A 17,928-nucleotide genomic window follows, 5' to 3' on the forward strand; every position below is an offset into this window, starting at 1 on the left:
TGCTGGTCCATTCTGGAATGCTCGATGGTTGGTTGTGGTAGATTCATTCAGTAATTTTCCTTTTGTTGTCCGGATGTCTTCCACGACATCATCTGCCACCATCCAAGCTTTATCCGCTATCTTTTGCATTGAAGGTCTTCAACAGACTATTGTTTTCGACAATGGCCCACAATTCATGTCCGCAGAATTTCAGTTACTCTGCAAGGCCAATGGTATTCAACATCTGACGTCCGCGCCGTTTTCGCCACAGTCGAATGGTGCCACTGAACAATTGGTCAGGACTTTCAAGTCACAGATGTTGAAGTTCAAAGAGTCGCATTCTTGGGAGGACGCGTTATTGCTCTTTTTGTCCTTGTATCACTCTCAGCCTCAAGATGATTGCTCGCCGTCTGAGTTGCTTCACGGTCGCCCTCATCGCACCTTGATGTCTTTGCTACATCCGCCGCATCAGGTTCCTGTGCAGCAGCAGGCACCTGCTTTTGCCCCAGGTGACATTGTCTACTACCGCAACTATCGAGATTCATGGCGTTGGCTCGAAGGGCGCACTCTTCGCTGCCTCGGCCGCGTGATGTATCTGGTTTTGGGGGCCTCTGGTGAGGTGCGTCGGCATCTCAATCAGCTGCACCTCTGTCGTCACACGGGATCTGCTGCTCCCCGTCTGCTTTCAGCGACGATGCCGTCCGGTCAGCACCCTGGGAACCCATCTACTGGCTCGCCTCAGCCCCAAGGTGTTACCGATGCTGCCTTCCATTTTGTCCCATGGCAACGCGCCGCTACCTGTTCTCCCGTCGGCGATGCTCGCAGTGGACGCATCGCTGCAACCGCCGGGCGCCTCCCTGGGTCACGCGCCACCGATCGCTTCCCGTGACCAGTTGTCCTCCGCCATGGAACTCTTGCCCGCTCCGGACCATATGTCGTCTTCGTAGCCTTTAAATCGGCCTCGGTCCGTTAGTATACGTCAGACCCGCGTGTCACAACTATGTGATTGTAGACTGAGCGCCGCCACATGGCAGGTCTAGAGAGACTTCCTAGCACTCGCCCCAGTTGTACAACCGACTTTGCTAGCGATGGTTCACTGACAAAATACGCTCTCATTTGCCGAGACGATAGTTAGCATAGCCTTCAGCTACGTCATTTGCTATGACCTAGCAAGGCGCCATTACCAGTTACTATTGATACTGTAATCATGTACCGTCAAGAACGATGCTCATCATTAATGGATTAAAGTTTAATTTCCTTGTCCGGTTCCAGACCTCACGCCAGCATGCGTGAGCTAAGATGCGTGCCTTTTGGCTTTCTCTAGTACCCGGTGTTGGCTCTCCTGCCAACCCACAACAAACATGTTACTGAAGATATGTATTGCTGAATAGTGGGCACCTTTCTGAAACAAAATAAATGGCTTTAAATATTTGTAAAAGTTATTCTTATTTTTGGTATTGATTCTGTGAACTGAGCTGTTGATTTGAAAAAAAGATATGTTTTTAATGACAAATTTTATTAATTAATAAATATATTGGGAAGCAGTAGGTAGTATTCCATTCCACTATCTAGCAGTACAAAATGTCATCTTCTGCTGACCATGCTACCACAGTTTAGAAACTACATAACTAAGGAGGTAAAGCCTTGCTAGTTGGCACAAACAAATTAGCTTTCAGAACTGAAATAGTTTTCTAAAACCAGAAGCTGACAGGTGTGTGCCATAACTTGACAGTGGGTGCCAGCTACTGAATCTTAAAACTGTATTATAATGCCAGTAGCTGACAGTATGTATCTGGAGCAATGGTTGGTGCCCTGTAAAGGAACAGAATGGACTCAGTCAGAATATCAGAAAAATTCTGCAATGCATTTCAAATAACAGCATTCACATAGATCACTTAAAATGGGATGGATCGTCTGATTCCTATACTCTTTTTAGGACCATAAAATGTTGGAAGATTAATTAAAATTCTGTTACTTACACCAAATTTTACACAATTAGTGTTCATGTGTCTTGGAGGGTAAGCCATATCCAGATTCTTCTGTACATTGCATTTAAAATCATTTATAGGCATTGTCTGCACAGCTGCAATGGCCTCTTCTCTTTCTAGTAGCACTTTATATTCTTTCTTCATGGCAATTGCTTTCACTGAATAATTCAGATAACATTTTTTTCCAATTTTCTTTTTCTTATGCTAAAGACATTAACTGCACTTAAAGTAGAAACTTCCCTAATAGGAATGGTTTACATCTCTGTGATATGTTTATTACTTTTTGTAGTGCCAGCAGAATCATTAGTTGTGGGTATCAATCCTTATCTGGCAATATCTATATTTTATAGTATTGTGGAGAGGAATGACTTTCAAGGGGAGGCCATGACATTGTGATCACTGATTTACGTCAAATTTTGTACACCTTTAGTAGGCCATCAAAACAATAAAATGTGCAATTAGTAAGGCACACTACTCTGGCAGTTCTGTGAAAATTACAAAAGAAGTCTTACACATCTATTATGTAAGTGATGTATCTGTGGGCAAGTGCTGGATGTTAGAGTTCATGATAGTCAACTAGTGGTGTTCAATGGAGTACGTATATGAGGCGATCCTTCGACTCCCACTCTAACTTTTATTTTCGTAGTACAAATGTAAATTCCTTGTTTTTAAAAAAATTTGCACCTACACTTCTTGGTACATTAGTTAGTTACGTCTCACCACTATACAGCTTAACTGCCAAATAGGCCCTTCTTCTGTGTCTGCTGCTGAAAGTGTTGAGGTGTGAAGTAGTCCCAGTTTTCTTACCGGATTACATGTATAAGGGATTTCACAAATCATGACAGGCATACATTTTCAGGAAAACTCTATGCACTTCTTCATTTTCTTGTCAACGATTATAAATATTTTTGTTCTAATGATTAAATTTAATTGAAATAGTAAGTAGTCAAATAACATGAAATTCACTAAAACTTCATGCAAATGCATGTGGTTTTTAAAATTATATTACCTCTCAAATGTCACATATATTACATAATATGCCATGATGAAAAAATAAGGATTAAAAATTAAGTTTTAGTGGGAGTTGAAGCATCACCTAATACATATTTGTCTTATGTAGCTCAAACATTAACCACTTGACCAGCGTGAACTCGAAAACCCAGCACCTACGCATAGATACATCAGTTATATAATAGATGTGTAAAACTTCTCTTGTTATTTTCTTGGAATTGCCAGAGTAGTACACCTTACCACTTGTGTGTTATGTTGTTTTAACGGCCTAGTGAAGTTGTACAAAGTTTGAAGTAAATCTGTGATCACAATATCGTGGCCTCCCCTTGTTAGAGTGAAAAAAATAAGTTTCTGCATCTTTAATATTATACTTCTGTATAATACTTATGTGCTCTTTGTTGGAGTCTGTGTCACCTATTTTCACATAGTTTTCAGGTAAATAGTTAAAACTATAGGCAGACATATCATAGTTTGTGATCTTTCTTACTGTGATTGTCTGGAAGGTTTACTTGTACACCAGCCCACTTTCATGTATTCCTATGACGACAGTAGACAAATTGTATAATATTGTTAAACACAGTACACTGTCTGTAAGTTTGTCTTTAGTTGTCATCATATAGAAGCAATTAGCACACAGTACAGCAGATCACATTGTAAATACTGTGTATTAGTTTAAAAGTCTTTTGTAACACATTCAGGACACTTTATAAAAGTGGTAAGACAGTTACCAATATCATTTTTCACTCCTAGGCTTGTTATTTGACATGTAAATTTGTTATATATCTTTAATCTATAATAGAGCTCATCCACATTAAACTGTCTATTCTGACTGTCTTATCATAGTTCACACTCTTATTGCTGTTTCTTTGGTTTTCTTTTTGCACACTGAAGCCATGATTCGATGTTAACTAGCCACATATGGCCAGCTTGTTAAATATCTTAGCCAAATCTTGTACTATGTTCAGTTCCATATGGTAACTGTCATCTACTCAGAGTGCTGCATTAACCTAGGCAGTTCATCCAATAGTACAGCTATTTTTAACATCAACAATTTGTGTTTTATACAGTATAGATATGGGCTTTTTATATTTCCTTGTAATGGTTTGCAATGCCTCTCTGCTGATTTTTTCCAATATGTGAGTTGCTGTCATACTCCCACTCCTGTGTAGGAAAAATGGTAGTTTTGTCTTGGCGCTGTCTCACAAAGGTAAACTAGGAAAATTTACAAAATAGATAATTATTAAATGCACTGCTTATTTTTGCCTTTAACATTACAGACTGGCCTTTCTCTAATTGTTCTTGGCAGTCCACTTGATTACAGATTTTAATCTCCATAATGTTACCACAAAGAGTTCGCTCATGGATATAAGCACATTTAAATTTTTCTTGCTAAGTGGCATGCCATTTTTGGTGTAACTGATGTTACCAATAGCAGTAACAAGGTTGTCCAGGTTTACCAATAATAAACAAAAACCAAAGTGTTCATCAGTTGGCCTTGTCTTCTCCTGTAATAGCTGAGAGATATTTAGCACTTTGGAGGAAGTCATGTTGAGAATTTTCAATATGACAGAATACTGTTGCAATTGTCAATGATTGTTCCATATTCTAAAGAACTAGAATATCTTCTTGGTGTTGATCTTGGAAATGAGACAGTAGTAGGTAGTTGGGTGACTTTTACAGGTATGTAAAACTAGGTACCCAAAAGCACAGCATTCATTACCTATAAGGAGTGTTGACTACCTGCTCAGCAGGCTACTTTATAGCCACATGTGTTTTGTATTGTTATATAACAATTCAGACGTGGAAACAGCATTTGAGAGTTTGCAGTCATATTTTATGCATCAATTATAAGTTGCACAATAACTGTACTTTTCCAGTAACTGACTAATTCAGACTGCCTATTTGTTTAGGAGCTTGCCTGATTAGCATAGTATTTATGTCAACAGGTTTGGCACATAATCTAATTACGCCTAAAAATGAAATTTCAATTGCCTGCATAGCATATTACTTTTAGCCACATGTATTTTGTAGCAATTTACACATGGAAATGGCATTATGACATTTAATTTGAGAATCCAAAGTCATGTTTTATGTATCACACTAGGTGTCCACTTATTTTTGTGATTGAAAATACTGTAAGTTATATGAGATCATAATTTTTGTTCATGTTAAGAATGATGCAGTACAGTATTTGACATAAATATTTGTGAGTGACATAAAACAGGAAGAGAGCAACTCACTGTTAAGGCAGAATTTTAGGTGCTTTCATATTCTTTATGTTAGAAATATTTTATGTTGCACCCTTTACATATTTTGATAAATAATCTAATATTTTCAAACATGGCATAAAAATTCAGACTGTTTGAATATCTTTGATTATGGTAGCTACATACTGACTGGTTGTTTCATTTTAATGGCCAGTAAAATACTGTGATGTGATTGGGAAAGTGTATATACACAGACACACTCTCACACAATCACAGACATTATTTTAGCATTTATTAAAATGAAACAATCAATCATATCACAGAATTTTTATGGCTATTAAATAGAAACAGCCAATCAGCATGTACCCACCATGCTGAAAAGTATCAAAACAGTATAAATGTTTGTGCCATATTTGAAAATATTACGAAAAAGTATCAAAACAGTCTGAATGTTTGTGCCATGTTTGAAAATATTACATTTTTTATCGAAACATGTAAAGAGTGCAACTTACAGTATTTCCCAAATAAAACGTACAAAAGAGGCACCTCAAATTCTGCCTTAACAATAAACTCTTTCTGAATTGTGAGTCACTCACAAATACATACCTCTCTCTCTCTCTCTCTCTCTCTGTGTGTGTGTGTGTGTGTGTGTGTGTGTGTGTGTGTGTGTGTGTGTGGGTGGGTGGGTGGGTGGGTGGGTGGATGGGTGGGTGTGTGTGTGTGTGTGTGTGCATGTTTGTGCTTGTTTCTTGCTTATGTAACTATGTATCAGGTTTCTGCTAATGTGTCATCTGTCCATTGTAATATAGACAACATATACATGTGAAGTCATCACTTTGCACTTTTCAAGGTCGTTTAAGTACAAAATGTGACAGATAGTTGGTAGCCCTACTACATATCTTTATGATGTTTGTTAATTATGTTTATGGCAAATATGTTTTTACATAGCTTGCAACCTAAAGAATCTGTATGCTTGTTCCATTTCAGATTGTTCTCTATTGTCATTCTGAAGAATTTCATCCAATTCATCTGCATCTGTATCTACAGCTACATACACACTCCACAAGCCACTGTACCGCCCATGGTGGAGGGTGCCCTGTACTAGTCATTATCTTTTCTGTTCCATTCACAAGCAGATCAAGGGAAAAATGACTGCCTATGAGGCTTCAAGTGAGCTCTAATTTCTCCTTTCTTATCTTTGTGGGCCTTGCACAAAATGTACGTATCATTCTGCAAGCAGCTTCAAATGACAGTTCTCTAAATTTTCTCAATGAAATTCCTCAAAATAAACATTACCTTCCCTCCAGAGATTCCCATCTGAGTTCCTGAATCATCTCAATAATACTTGCGTGTTGTTCGAAACTACTGGTAACAAATCTAGCAGCCCGCCTCTGAATTGCTCCAATACCTTCATTCAATTCAGCATGTTGTGGAACCCAGACATTTGAGCAGTATTCCAGAATGGATTGTATTAGTGTCCTGTATGCAGTCTTCTTTACAGATGAACAACACTTTCATAAAATTCTCCAAATTACCTGGAGTTGGCCATTCATCTTCCCTATTACAGTCTTTACATGGTCATTTCATTTCATATCACTTTGCAGTGTTATGCCTAGGTATTTAATAAATGTGACTCTGTCAAACAATGCTGTATCTGAACATTGTGAGTGTGTTTTTCCTACTCATCTCCATTAACTTTGATTTTTCTACATTTAGAGCTAGCTGCCATTCATCAGACCAACTAGAAAAAATGTCTAAGTCATCTTGTATCATCCTGCAGTCAGTCAGTGATAACTCCTTCCTGTACACAACAGCATCATCAGCAAAAATCCATATACTGCTGCTTACCCTGTCCCCCCCACCCCCCGACAGTTTATGTGTATCAAAAATTAAAAAATAACAGTGGTCCCACCACACTTAATTGCAGCCCTCCTGATACCCTTGTCTCTGATGAACATTCACTGTTGAAGAGAACATACTGGGTTCTGTTACTTACGAACTCTTCAAGCCACTCACACATCTGGGAACCTATTCTATATGCTCGACCCTCATTAACAGTCTGCAATGTGGCACGATATCAAACACTTCTAAAAAATTGAAGAATATGGACTCTGTCTGTTACCCCATATCCACAATTCACATGATATCATGTCAGGAAAGGGCAAGCTCAGTTTCACATGAGTGATGCTCTCTCTTTTAACAATGTTGTTTTACATAAAGACTTAATGGAATTTGGTTTGAGCAAGGAAAGTGGCCATTATACAGTAACAAACATTTTTAATTAGAGATTAACTGGTAGTCTACTACTCCTACTATTGTGATTTTTTTTAGTTAAGCTAATTGAAATCTATACATCTTAATTCAATCATATAATTGATAGAACTATATAGATTCTTTTAGTTTATGTTCTTTACATAAGATACCATAAGAATTATTCTAGATACTTTAGTATGTATGTATGGCATATCTATGTTTACAATATAAATTATGATAGGTTGCTGCTCACCACAGACAGGTGGTGTTGAAAAGTGAACAGGCACATTTAAAAATAGATTGTTGGATAAGCCACTTTCAAATGTACCTATTTACTTCTCAAAACCTCCCCTACATGCTGAGTAACAATCTGTCATAATTCATATTATTTTCCATCATGGATTTTCCATTCATTCATTAATTATATAGCATCCACATTTGTGATAACTAAGATATAAACACGAACATGAAATGAAAAGCATGGCCTGTGATGCATAAATTACCAGACTTTATTTATCCAATATTTGAAAATGAGAGCACTTAGCAACTTACAAGAAACTTTACATGTGATTTCAGACCTTTAGAAAAGTTTTTTATGCTGGAAACTGCTGGAAAATGATGAAAGGAAAAATGTTTATCGCTTACTACTTTCCTGCTGTTCATGCAGTAAATATACTGCATAAGGCATGAAATTATGATAATTACTTCTTTACTCCTAACTGTATTTGTGACATATTTCACTGACAGTATTCACATATACCACTAAATACAATCACTGTACAACACATAGATCAGGAGATATGATGTCATATAGAATGAAATGTGTGAAAAATTGCTACATCATGCACCATGTTTTTTAATTTATTACTTCTTTGCTACTAACTGTATTCACAATAAATTTTGCAGACAGTATCCACATATGGCACTGCATGTACCCCTGTAATAATCACTGTATGACACACAGTTCAGGAGATATGACATTTTAAACAGGGAGATGTGTGAAAAACTGCCACATCATGCATGACACCTAAATTTATACTTAGTTGCCACAACTCCATTTGCAACACAATTTGTCATACAGCACCCACATTAACTGCTGAATGTGCCTAAATATTGTATCGTAGTTCAAGAGATATGATGTCATGAACAATAAGCGGAAGCCCAAATGCTGTCTGGTATGGGCATGGACATACAACTATAATTAAATACATGAGCAATGACAGGTTTCTCCACTAGTGTTCATTAAATCTAAGCATGCTAATTCTTGTATAAAACATATGTTGTCCCAAGAAGTCCTAAATCAACACTGATCTGTTCATTACAAGTCTCTGAAATGAATGGGATATTTAATCTAATATAATGTAGCCATGTGTAGGAATTTAATTTATTACTTACACTTCCTGTACTGGCAAGTTGAGTGTGATGCTGCCCTGAGTAGAATCACCATATTTGAGGTATCCAAGAAATCCAATTGTTGTGTAAATCACACAAAGTAAAGTCATCGCCTGAGTGAGAACACCACAAAACCCAATAAAATCCCTAGGGGTCTTCATACCGTTCTCAAGTGGCATTACCTGTGTAGAAACAAGTTACATTGGCTCTTAGTCATCTGGCACAGTCACATTCCAGAGTTTTCCCTTTTTTTGTTTATATGGCTTTATATTAGTTTTTAATCTTCCTAAATGTTTATCACCTGTTCATATTTTTTGGCCTTCTCAATGTGCCAGTGATTTCTATTATCATTATTTCAGACAAAAATGTTCAGAAACTGTGTAAAGTACAAACCCAGTAACATGTCAAGTAATTGTAAAAAAGAAATATGTAGTATTACATACTCAGACAAGATTAGATAAGTAATTAATCCAAAATCAGCATGCTAAAAATCGCAGTTGGTACCAAACTACCATCTTTTATATCAAACCATAGTACAAAAAAGTTACAGAATTCTCACTTTATTACTTGACCCTACTCTCTACTTCAACAGACATATCATACATGTCTTACAGGAAAAATAATTGAATAGTATTAATTTTGGTGATTTTCACATCATAATTATGGAAATAATGTCATCGGAGTGTGATGCCACTTAGTGGCATATCCAGCTCTGTGAATTCAAGAAAGCAAACCACCCAAGTGTTTCTAAATGCCATCCAAACCTTGACAGGTATATTATATTATTTCAGAACTAGTAAAAAGAAAGTGGTGAGTAGCGCGGTGGATGGGTAGAGGGTGGGGGAGGGGTGGGGTTGGAGAGTGTCACGTTTACTTTATGGTGATAGTACTGACTGAAGAATATCTAATTTTGTTGACATTCAGCATTTGTTTATTTCCTTATCAGTAAAGTTCTCAAGAAGAGTTCAAGCATATAGTGCTCCATTAAATGGCAACTTATTTTAGATCAAACTTTGTTGAGTGGTTTCAGTGTAAAAGAAATGAAAACTGTTTTTTTTACCATGGTGGTCAAATGTTAATGATGACAAATACCAATCATTTTTTTAAAATAATCAAAGATGAACATTATTAAAGAAATCCATAAATAATGTATGGCTCAGGAGGTATGGGAAGAAATCACGAAAAGAATAATAGGAAGGAATTTAGTAATCAGCCCTATGGGCTAGAAATCAGACTCCTTTTCATATATATTCCTAAATCACAAGAAATATTTTTTCCTCTAAACTATATGATGAATTAATCAAAATAAAGTATGGAGGGAAAAAAAACAAAACAGGATAGTACAATATAAAAATAATAAAATAGTATAGTATAACAATAATAAAATAAATGCAGATGTATTAGACTTAGTCTGTCAGTTCTTCAAAACTGCATTTATTATATTTTTGAACATTTTTATAAAATCTTTATTGCAAACCATACAACTGTCTCCAATATTGCTAAGAAGATGTCAACAAGATTCTTTATATGAAAAGGTTTATTAACAAAAGTGCTCCTAAATCCAAAGTCTCTTTTACTTCCTTGTGTAACACCGAAATGAAAATCACAATAAAAATTGGAAAGATATTTTCAGCAATTAACTGCAATTTGTAAACATTATTAGGAATGGAGAAAGTGTTCTTTATGCAATGTGTTAAAATTTTAAAAAGTTTTTACAAAAATCTTACAATGCCTTTCTCCACTAAAGCCCAGCCTTCACTGCCCATGTCTGCAGTTGGTAACATGGCTTTGATGCTGCATATACAGAGTCTAGATCATCTGCAAAGGCTAGACAGTTAATTGTAATGTTCATATTCTTGTAGTTTAGCATCGTACCATTCTCTACCCCTGAATTGTTGATTTCTTTCTGTCACTCTCAGACAATCTTTTCTAAAATACAGTTGTCTCACTCCTGTCCTAATTTCAAAGGTATCAGACATCTCTTCTCTGAACTTCACTTCGTAGGTGGTATTGGATAAGGTTTGCTTGATAAACATTTCTCTTGTTATCTAATGCAAACTCACTAAATATTTGAAATAGCGCCAGTTGAATCACACACCTTCCTAAAATTCATGAAGATCATCACAAATTCCCAGTTCTTAAGTTTCAGATATGACAGGATAGAAATGAAATTCGTAATCTGCTCAGAACATGATCGTCCCTTCCTGAAACACTCTCCTCCGTTCTGGATCAATTTGTCATTCTGCCCTATTCTATAGAGAGGATCTCATTAGTTGTTAGTGCGAGAAATGCTATGATAGTTCTTCAGATGTGTTCTGTCCCTTTTCTTGTGTAGTGGATGAATTACAGCAGAAGTCCATCCCTATGGAAATACTTCATTTTCCCAAATCTCTTGAATAATTACAACAATTTCATCAATTGGCTTACCCCTGTACTCTTTTTAATTTCATCCTTTGTGGATGGAAATAAATCTATGTGAACTTTTGTATTACCAAACGGGAAAGCGCTGGTAGATAGGCACAATAAAAAAAACACATAAAAACACACACACAAATTTCAAGCTTTCGCAACCCACAGGTGCTTCGTCAGGAAACATTCCATGTGGGAAAAATATATCTAAAAATACAGATGATGTGACTTACTGAACGAAATTGCTGGCAGGTTGATAGACACACAAACAAACACAAACATACACACAAAATTCAAGCTTTCACAACAAACTGTTGCCTCATCAGGAAAGAGGGAAGGAGAGGAAAAGACGAAAGGATGTGGGTTTTAAGGGAGAGGGTAAGGAGTCATTCCAATCCCGGGAGCGGAAAGACTTACCTTAGGGGGAAAAAAGGACAGGTATACACTCGCACACACACACACATATCCATCCGCACATACACAGACACAAGCCAAAGTGGGAAAGCGCTGGTAGATAGGCACAATAAAAAATTGGGATGACTCCTTACCCTCTCCCTTAAAACCCACATCCTTTCATCTTGTGTCTGTGTATGTGCGGATGGATATGTGTGTGTGTGTGTGCGAGTGTGTACCTGTCCTTTTTTCCCCCTAAGGTAAGTCTTTCCACTCCCGGGATTGGAATGACTCCTTACCCTCTCCCTTAAAACCCACATCCTTTCGACTTTCCCTCTGCTTCCCTCTTTCCTGATGAGGCAACAGTTTGTTGTGAAAGCTTGAATTTCGTGTGTATGTTTGTGTTTGTTTGTGTGTCTATCGACCTGTCAGCACTTTCGTTCGGTAAGTCACATTTTATATATATATATATATATATATATATATATATATATATATATATATATATATATATACACACACACACACACACACACACACACACACAGGGCTATTACAAATGATTGAAGCGATTTCATAAATTCACTGTAGCTCCATTCATTGACATATGGACACAACACACTACAGATATGTAGAAAAACTCATAAAGTTTTGTTCGGCTGAAGCCGCACTTCAGGTTTCTGCTGCCAGAGCGCTCAAGAGTGCAGTGAGACAAAATGGCGACAGGAGCCGAGAAAGCATATGTCGTGCTAGAAATGCACTCACATCAGTCAGTCATAACAGTGCAATGACACTTCAGGACGAAGTTCAACAAAGATCCACCAACTGCTAACTCCATTCGGCGATGGTATGCGCAGTTTAAAGCTTCTGGATGCCTCTGCAAGGGGAAATCAATGGGTCGGCCTGCAGTGAGCAAAGAAGCGGTTGAATGTGTGTGGGCAAGTTTCACGTGTAGCCCGCGGAAGTCGACGAATAAAGCAAGCAGAGAGCTAAACATACCACAGCTGATGGTTTGGAAAATCTTACGGAAAAGGCTAAAGCAGAAGCCTTGCCGTTTACAATTGCTACAAGCCCTGACACCTGATGACAAAGTGAAATGCTTTGAATTTTCGGCGCGGTTGCAACAGCTCATGGAAGAGGATGCGTTCAGTGCGAAACTTGTTTTCAGTGATGAAGCAACATTTTTTCTTAATGGTGAAGTGAACAGACACAATGTGCGAATCTGGGTGGTAGAGAATCCTCACGCATTCGTGCAGCAAATTCGCAATTCACCAAAAGTTAACGTGTTTTGTGCAATCTCACAGTTTAATGTTTACAGCCCCTTTTTCTTCTGCGAAAAAACGTTACAGGACACGTGTATCTGGACATGCTGGAAAATTGGCTCATGCCACAACTGGAGACCAACAGGGCCGACTTCATCTTTCAACAGGATGGTGCTCCACTGCACTTCCATCATGATGTTCGGTATTTCTTAAATAGGAGATTGGAAAACCGATGGATCAGTCGTGGTGGAGATCATGATCAGCAATTCATGTCATGGCCTCCACGCTCTTCCGACTTAACCCCATGCGATTTCTATCTGTGGGGTTATGTGAAAGATTCAGTGTCTAAACCTCCTCTACCAATAAATGTGCCAGAACTGCGAGCTCGCATCAACAATGCTTTCAAACTCATTGATGGGGACATGCTGCGCCAAGTGTGGGAGGAACTTGATTATTGGCTTGATGTCTGCCGAATCACTAAATGGGCACATATCGAACATTTGTGAATGCCTAAAAAAACTTTTTGAGCTTTTGTATGTGTGTGCAGAGCATTGTGAAAATATCTCAAATAATAAAGTTATTGTAGAGCTGTGAAATCGCTTCAATCATTTGTAATAACCCTGTATAAAAAAAAAGATGATGTGACTTACCAAATGAAAGAGCTGGCAGGTCGATAGACACACAAACATACACACAAAATTCAAACTTTAGCAACCAACGGTTACTTCATCAGGAAAGAAGGAAGGAGAGGGAAAGACGAAAGGATGTGGGTTTTAAGGGAGAGGGTAAGGAGTCATTCCAATCCCGGGAGCGGAAAGACTTACCTTAGGGGGAAAAAAGGACAGGTATACACTCACTCACACTCACACACACACACACACACACACACACACACACACACACACACACACACACACACACACACACATCCATCCGCACATACACAGACACAAGCTGACATTTGTAAAGGCAAAGAGTTTGAGCAGAGATGTCAGTCGAGGCGGAAGTACAGAGGCAAAGATGTTGTTGAAAGACAGGTGAGGTATGAGCGGCGGCAAATTGAAATTAGAATTTAGCGGAGATTGAGGCTTGGTGGATAACGAGAAGAGAGGATATACTGAAGGGCATGGGCATGTTCCCATCTCCGGAGTTCTGACAGGTTGGTGTTAGTGGGAAGTATCCAGATAACCCAGATGGTGTAACACTGTGCCAAGGTGTGCTGGCCGTGTACCAAGGCATGTTTAGCCACAGGGTGATCCTCATTACCAACAAACACTGTCTGCCTGTGTCCATTCATGCGAATGGACAGTTTGTTGCTGGTCATTCCCACATAGAAAGCTTCACAGTGTATGCAGGTCAGTTGGTAAATCACGTGGGTGCTTTCACACGTGGCTCTGCCTTTGATCGTGTACACCTTCCGGGTTACAGGACTGGAGTAGGTGATGGTGGGAGGGTGCATGGGACAGGTTTTACACCCGGGCGGTTACAAGGGTAGCAGCCAGAGGGTAGGGAAGGTGGTTTGGGGATTTCATAGGAATGAAGGTTAGGTGGACGGCGGAAAGACACTCTTGGTGGAGTGGGGAGGATTTCATGAAGGATGGATCTCATTTCATGGCAGGATTTGAGGAAGTCATATCCCTGCTAGAGAGCCACATTCAGAGTCTGATCCAATCCCGGAAAGTATCCTGTCACAAGTGGGGCACTATTGGGGTTCTTCTGTGGGAGGTTCTGGGTTTGAGGAGATGAGGAAGTGGCTCTGGTTATTTGCTTCTGTACCAGGTCGGGAGGGTAGTTGCGGGATGCGAAAGCTGTTTTCAGGTTGTTGGTGTAATGGTTCAGGGATTCCGGACTGGAGCAGATTCGTTTGCCACGAAGACCTAGGCTGTAGGGAAGGGACCGTTTGATGTGGAATGGGTGGCAGCTGTCATAATGGAGGTACTGTTGCTTGTTGGTGGGTTTGATGTGGACGGACGTGTGAAGCTGGCCATTGGACAGGTGGAGGTCAACATCAAGGAAAGTGGCATGGGATTTGGAGTAGGACCAGGTGAATCTGATGGAACCAAAGGAATTGAAGTTGGAGAGGAAATTCTGGAGTTCTTCTTCACTGTGAGTCCAGATCATGAAAATGTCATCAATAAATCTGTACCAAACTTTGGGTTGGCAGGCCTGGGTAACCAAGAACGCTTCCTCTAAGCGACCCATGAATAGGTTGGCGTACAAGGGGGCCATCCTGGTACCCATGGCTGTTCCCTTTAATTGTTGGTATGTCTGGCCTTCGAAAGTGAAGAAGTTGTGGGTCAGGACGAAGCTGGCTAAGGTAATGAGGAAAGAGGTTTTAGGTAGGGTGGCAGGTGATCAGCGTGAAAGGAAGTGCTCCATCGCAGTGAGGCCCTGGACGTGCGGAATATTTGTGTATAAGGAAGTGGCATCAATGGTTACAAGGATGGTTTCCAGGGGTAACAGATTGGATAAGGATTCCAGGCGTTCGAGAAAGTGGTTGGTGTCTTTGATGAAGGAAGGGAGACTGCATGTAATGGGTTGAAGGTGTTGATCTACATAGGCAGAGATACGTTCTGTGGGGGCTTGGTAACCAGCTACAATGGGACGGCCGGGATGATTGGGTTTGTGAATTTTAGGAAGAAGGTAGAAGGTAGGGGTGCGAGGTGTTGGTGGGGTCAGGAGGTTGATGGAGTCAGGTGAAAGGTTTTGTAGGGGGCCTAAGGTTCTGAGGATTCCTTGAAGCTCCGCCTGGACATCAGGAATGGGATTACCTTGGCAAACTTTGTAAGCAGTGTTGTCTGAAAGCTGACGCAGTCCCTCAGCTACATACTCCCGACGATCAAGTACCACAGTCGTGGAACCCTTGTCCGCCGGAAGAATGGCGATAAATTGGTCAGCCTTCAGATCACGGATAGCCTGGGCTTCAACAGTGGTGACGTTGGGAATAGGATTAAGGTTTTTTAAGAAGGACTGAGAGGCAAGGCTGGAAGTCAGAAATTCCTGGAAAGTTTGGAGAGGGTGATTTTGAGGAAGAGGAGGTGGGTCCTGCTGTGACGGAGGACGGAACTGTTCCACGCAGGGTTCAATTTGGATAGTGTCTTGGGGAGTTGGATCATTAGGAGTAGGATTAGGATCATTTTTCTTCGTGGCAAAGTGATATTTCCAGCAGAGAGTACGGGTGTAGGACAGTAAATCTTTGACAAGGGCTGTTTGGTTGAATCTGGGAGTGGGGCTGAAGGTGAGGCCTTTGGATAGGACAGAGGTTTCGGATTGGGAGAGAGGTTTGGAGGAAAGGTTAACTACTGAATTAGGGTGTTGTGGTTCCAGATTGTGTTGATTGGAATTTTGAGGTTTTGGGGGGAGTGGAGCTGGAAGTGGGAGATTGAGTAGATGGGAGAGACTGGGTCTGTGTGCAATGAGAGGAGGTTTGCTGGAAAGGTTGTGAAGGGTGAGTGAGTTGCCTTTCCGGAGGTGGGAAACCAGGAGATTGGATAGTTTTTTGAGGTGGAGGGTGGCATGCTGTTCTAATTTGTGGTTGGCCTGTAGGAGGATGCTCTGAACAGCTGGTGTGGATGTGGGAGAGGAAAGACTCAGGACTTTTATTAAGGATAGGCTTTGACGGGTGTGTTCATTGGCTGAGTTGATGTGTAGGTGAAGGATTAGGTGGGTGAGTGCAATGGATTGTTCGGTTTGGAACTGGTATAGGGACTGATGGAAAGAAGGGTTACAGCCAGAGATGGGAACTTTAAGTGTGAGGCCTTTGGGGGTAATACCAAATGTCAGACAAGCTTGAGAAAATAAAATATGGGAGGGTAATCTGGTTAGGGCAAAGGCATGTTTGCGGAGGGGATGTAAATAAAACTTAATGGTGTCGTTGTGGGGATGGTGTGAGGGTGACATGGTATTAGAAGGTGGAAAGTGTAACATGAGGCTGAAATGAAAATGAAAATAAAAATATAAATATATATATATATATATATAAAAACAAAGATGAGGTGACTTACCGAACAAAAACGCTGGCAGGTCGATAGACACACAAACAAACACAAACATACACACAAAATTCAAGCTTTCGCAACAAATTGTTGCCTCATCAGGAAAGAGGGAAGGAGAGGGGAAGACGAAAGGAAGTGGGTTTTAAAGGAGAGGGTAAGGAGTCATTCCAATCCCGGGAGCGGAAAGACTTACCTTAGGGGGAAAAAAGGACAGGTATACACTCGCACACACGCACATATCCATCCACACATACAGACACAAGCAGACATATTTAAAGACAAAGAGTTTGGGCAGAGATGTCAGTCGAGGCAGAAGTGTAGAGGCAAAGAAGTTGTTGAAAGACAGGTGAGGTATGAGTGGCGGCAACTTGAAATTAGCGGAGATTGAGGCCTGGCGGATGACGAGAAGAGAGGATGTACTGAAGGGCAAGTTCCCATCTCCGGAGTTCGGATAGGTTGGTGTTGGTGGGAAGTATCCAGATAACCCGGACGGTGTAACACTGTGCCAAGATGTGCTGGCCGTGCACCAAGGCATGTTTAGCCACAGGGTGATCCTCATTACCAACAAACACTGTCTGCCTGTGTCCATTCATGCGAATGGACAGTTTGTTGCTGGTCATTCCCACATAGAATGCGTCACAGTGTAGGCAGGTCAGTTGGTAAATCACGTGGGTGCTTTCACACGTGGCTCTGCCTTTGATCGTGTACACCTTCCGGGTTACAGGACTGGAGTAGGTGGTGGTGGGAGGGTGCATGGGACAGGTTTTGCATCGGGGGCGGTTACAAGGATAGGAGCCAGAGGGTAGGGAAGGTGGTTTGGGGATTTCATAGGGATGAACTAACAGGTTACGAAGGTTAGGTGGACGGCGGAATGACACTCTTGGCGGAGTGGGGAGGATTTCATGAAGGATGGATCTCATTTCAGGGCAGGATTTGAGGAAGTCGTATCCCTGCTGGAGAGCCACATTCAGAGTCTGGTCCAGTCCCGGAAAGTATCCTGTCACAAGTGGGGCACTTTTGTGGTTCTTCTGTGGGGGAT

The 17,928-nt window shown here is 40.2% G+C and overlaps 1 protein-coding gene across 1 annotated transcript in view; it reads right to left on the minus strand.

Moving 5' to 3' along the window:
- The window catches only part of LOC124766441 (proton-coupled amino acid transporter-like protein pathetic), a 169,738-nt gene that overhangs the window by 64,184 nt on the left and 87,626 nt on the right, over positions 1-17,928 (minus strand). The window contains exon 5 of the mRNA XM_047249144.1: positions 8,834-9,012. Coding sequence (XP_047105100.1) covers positions 8,834-9,012 — 179 coding nt within the window. The remainder of the gene's footprint in view (positions 1-8,833; positions 9,013-17,928) is intronic.

Source organism: Schistocerca piceifrons, chromosome 1 (assembly GCF_021461385.2).
Source record: "Schistocerca piceifrons isolate TAMUIC-IGC-003096 chromosome 1, iqSchPice1.1, whole genome shotgun sequence".
NCBI classification, from domain to species: domain Eukaryota; kingdom Metazoa; phylum Arthropoda; class Insecta; order Orthoptera; family Acrididae; genus Schistocerca; species Schistocerca piceifrons.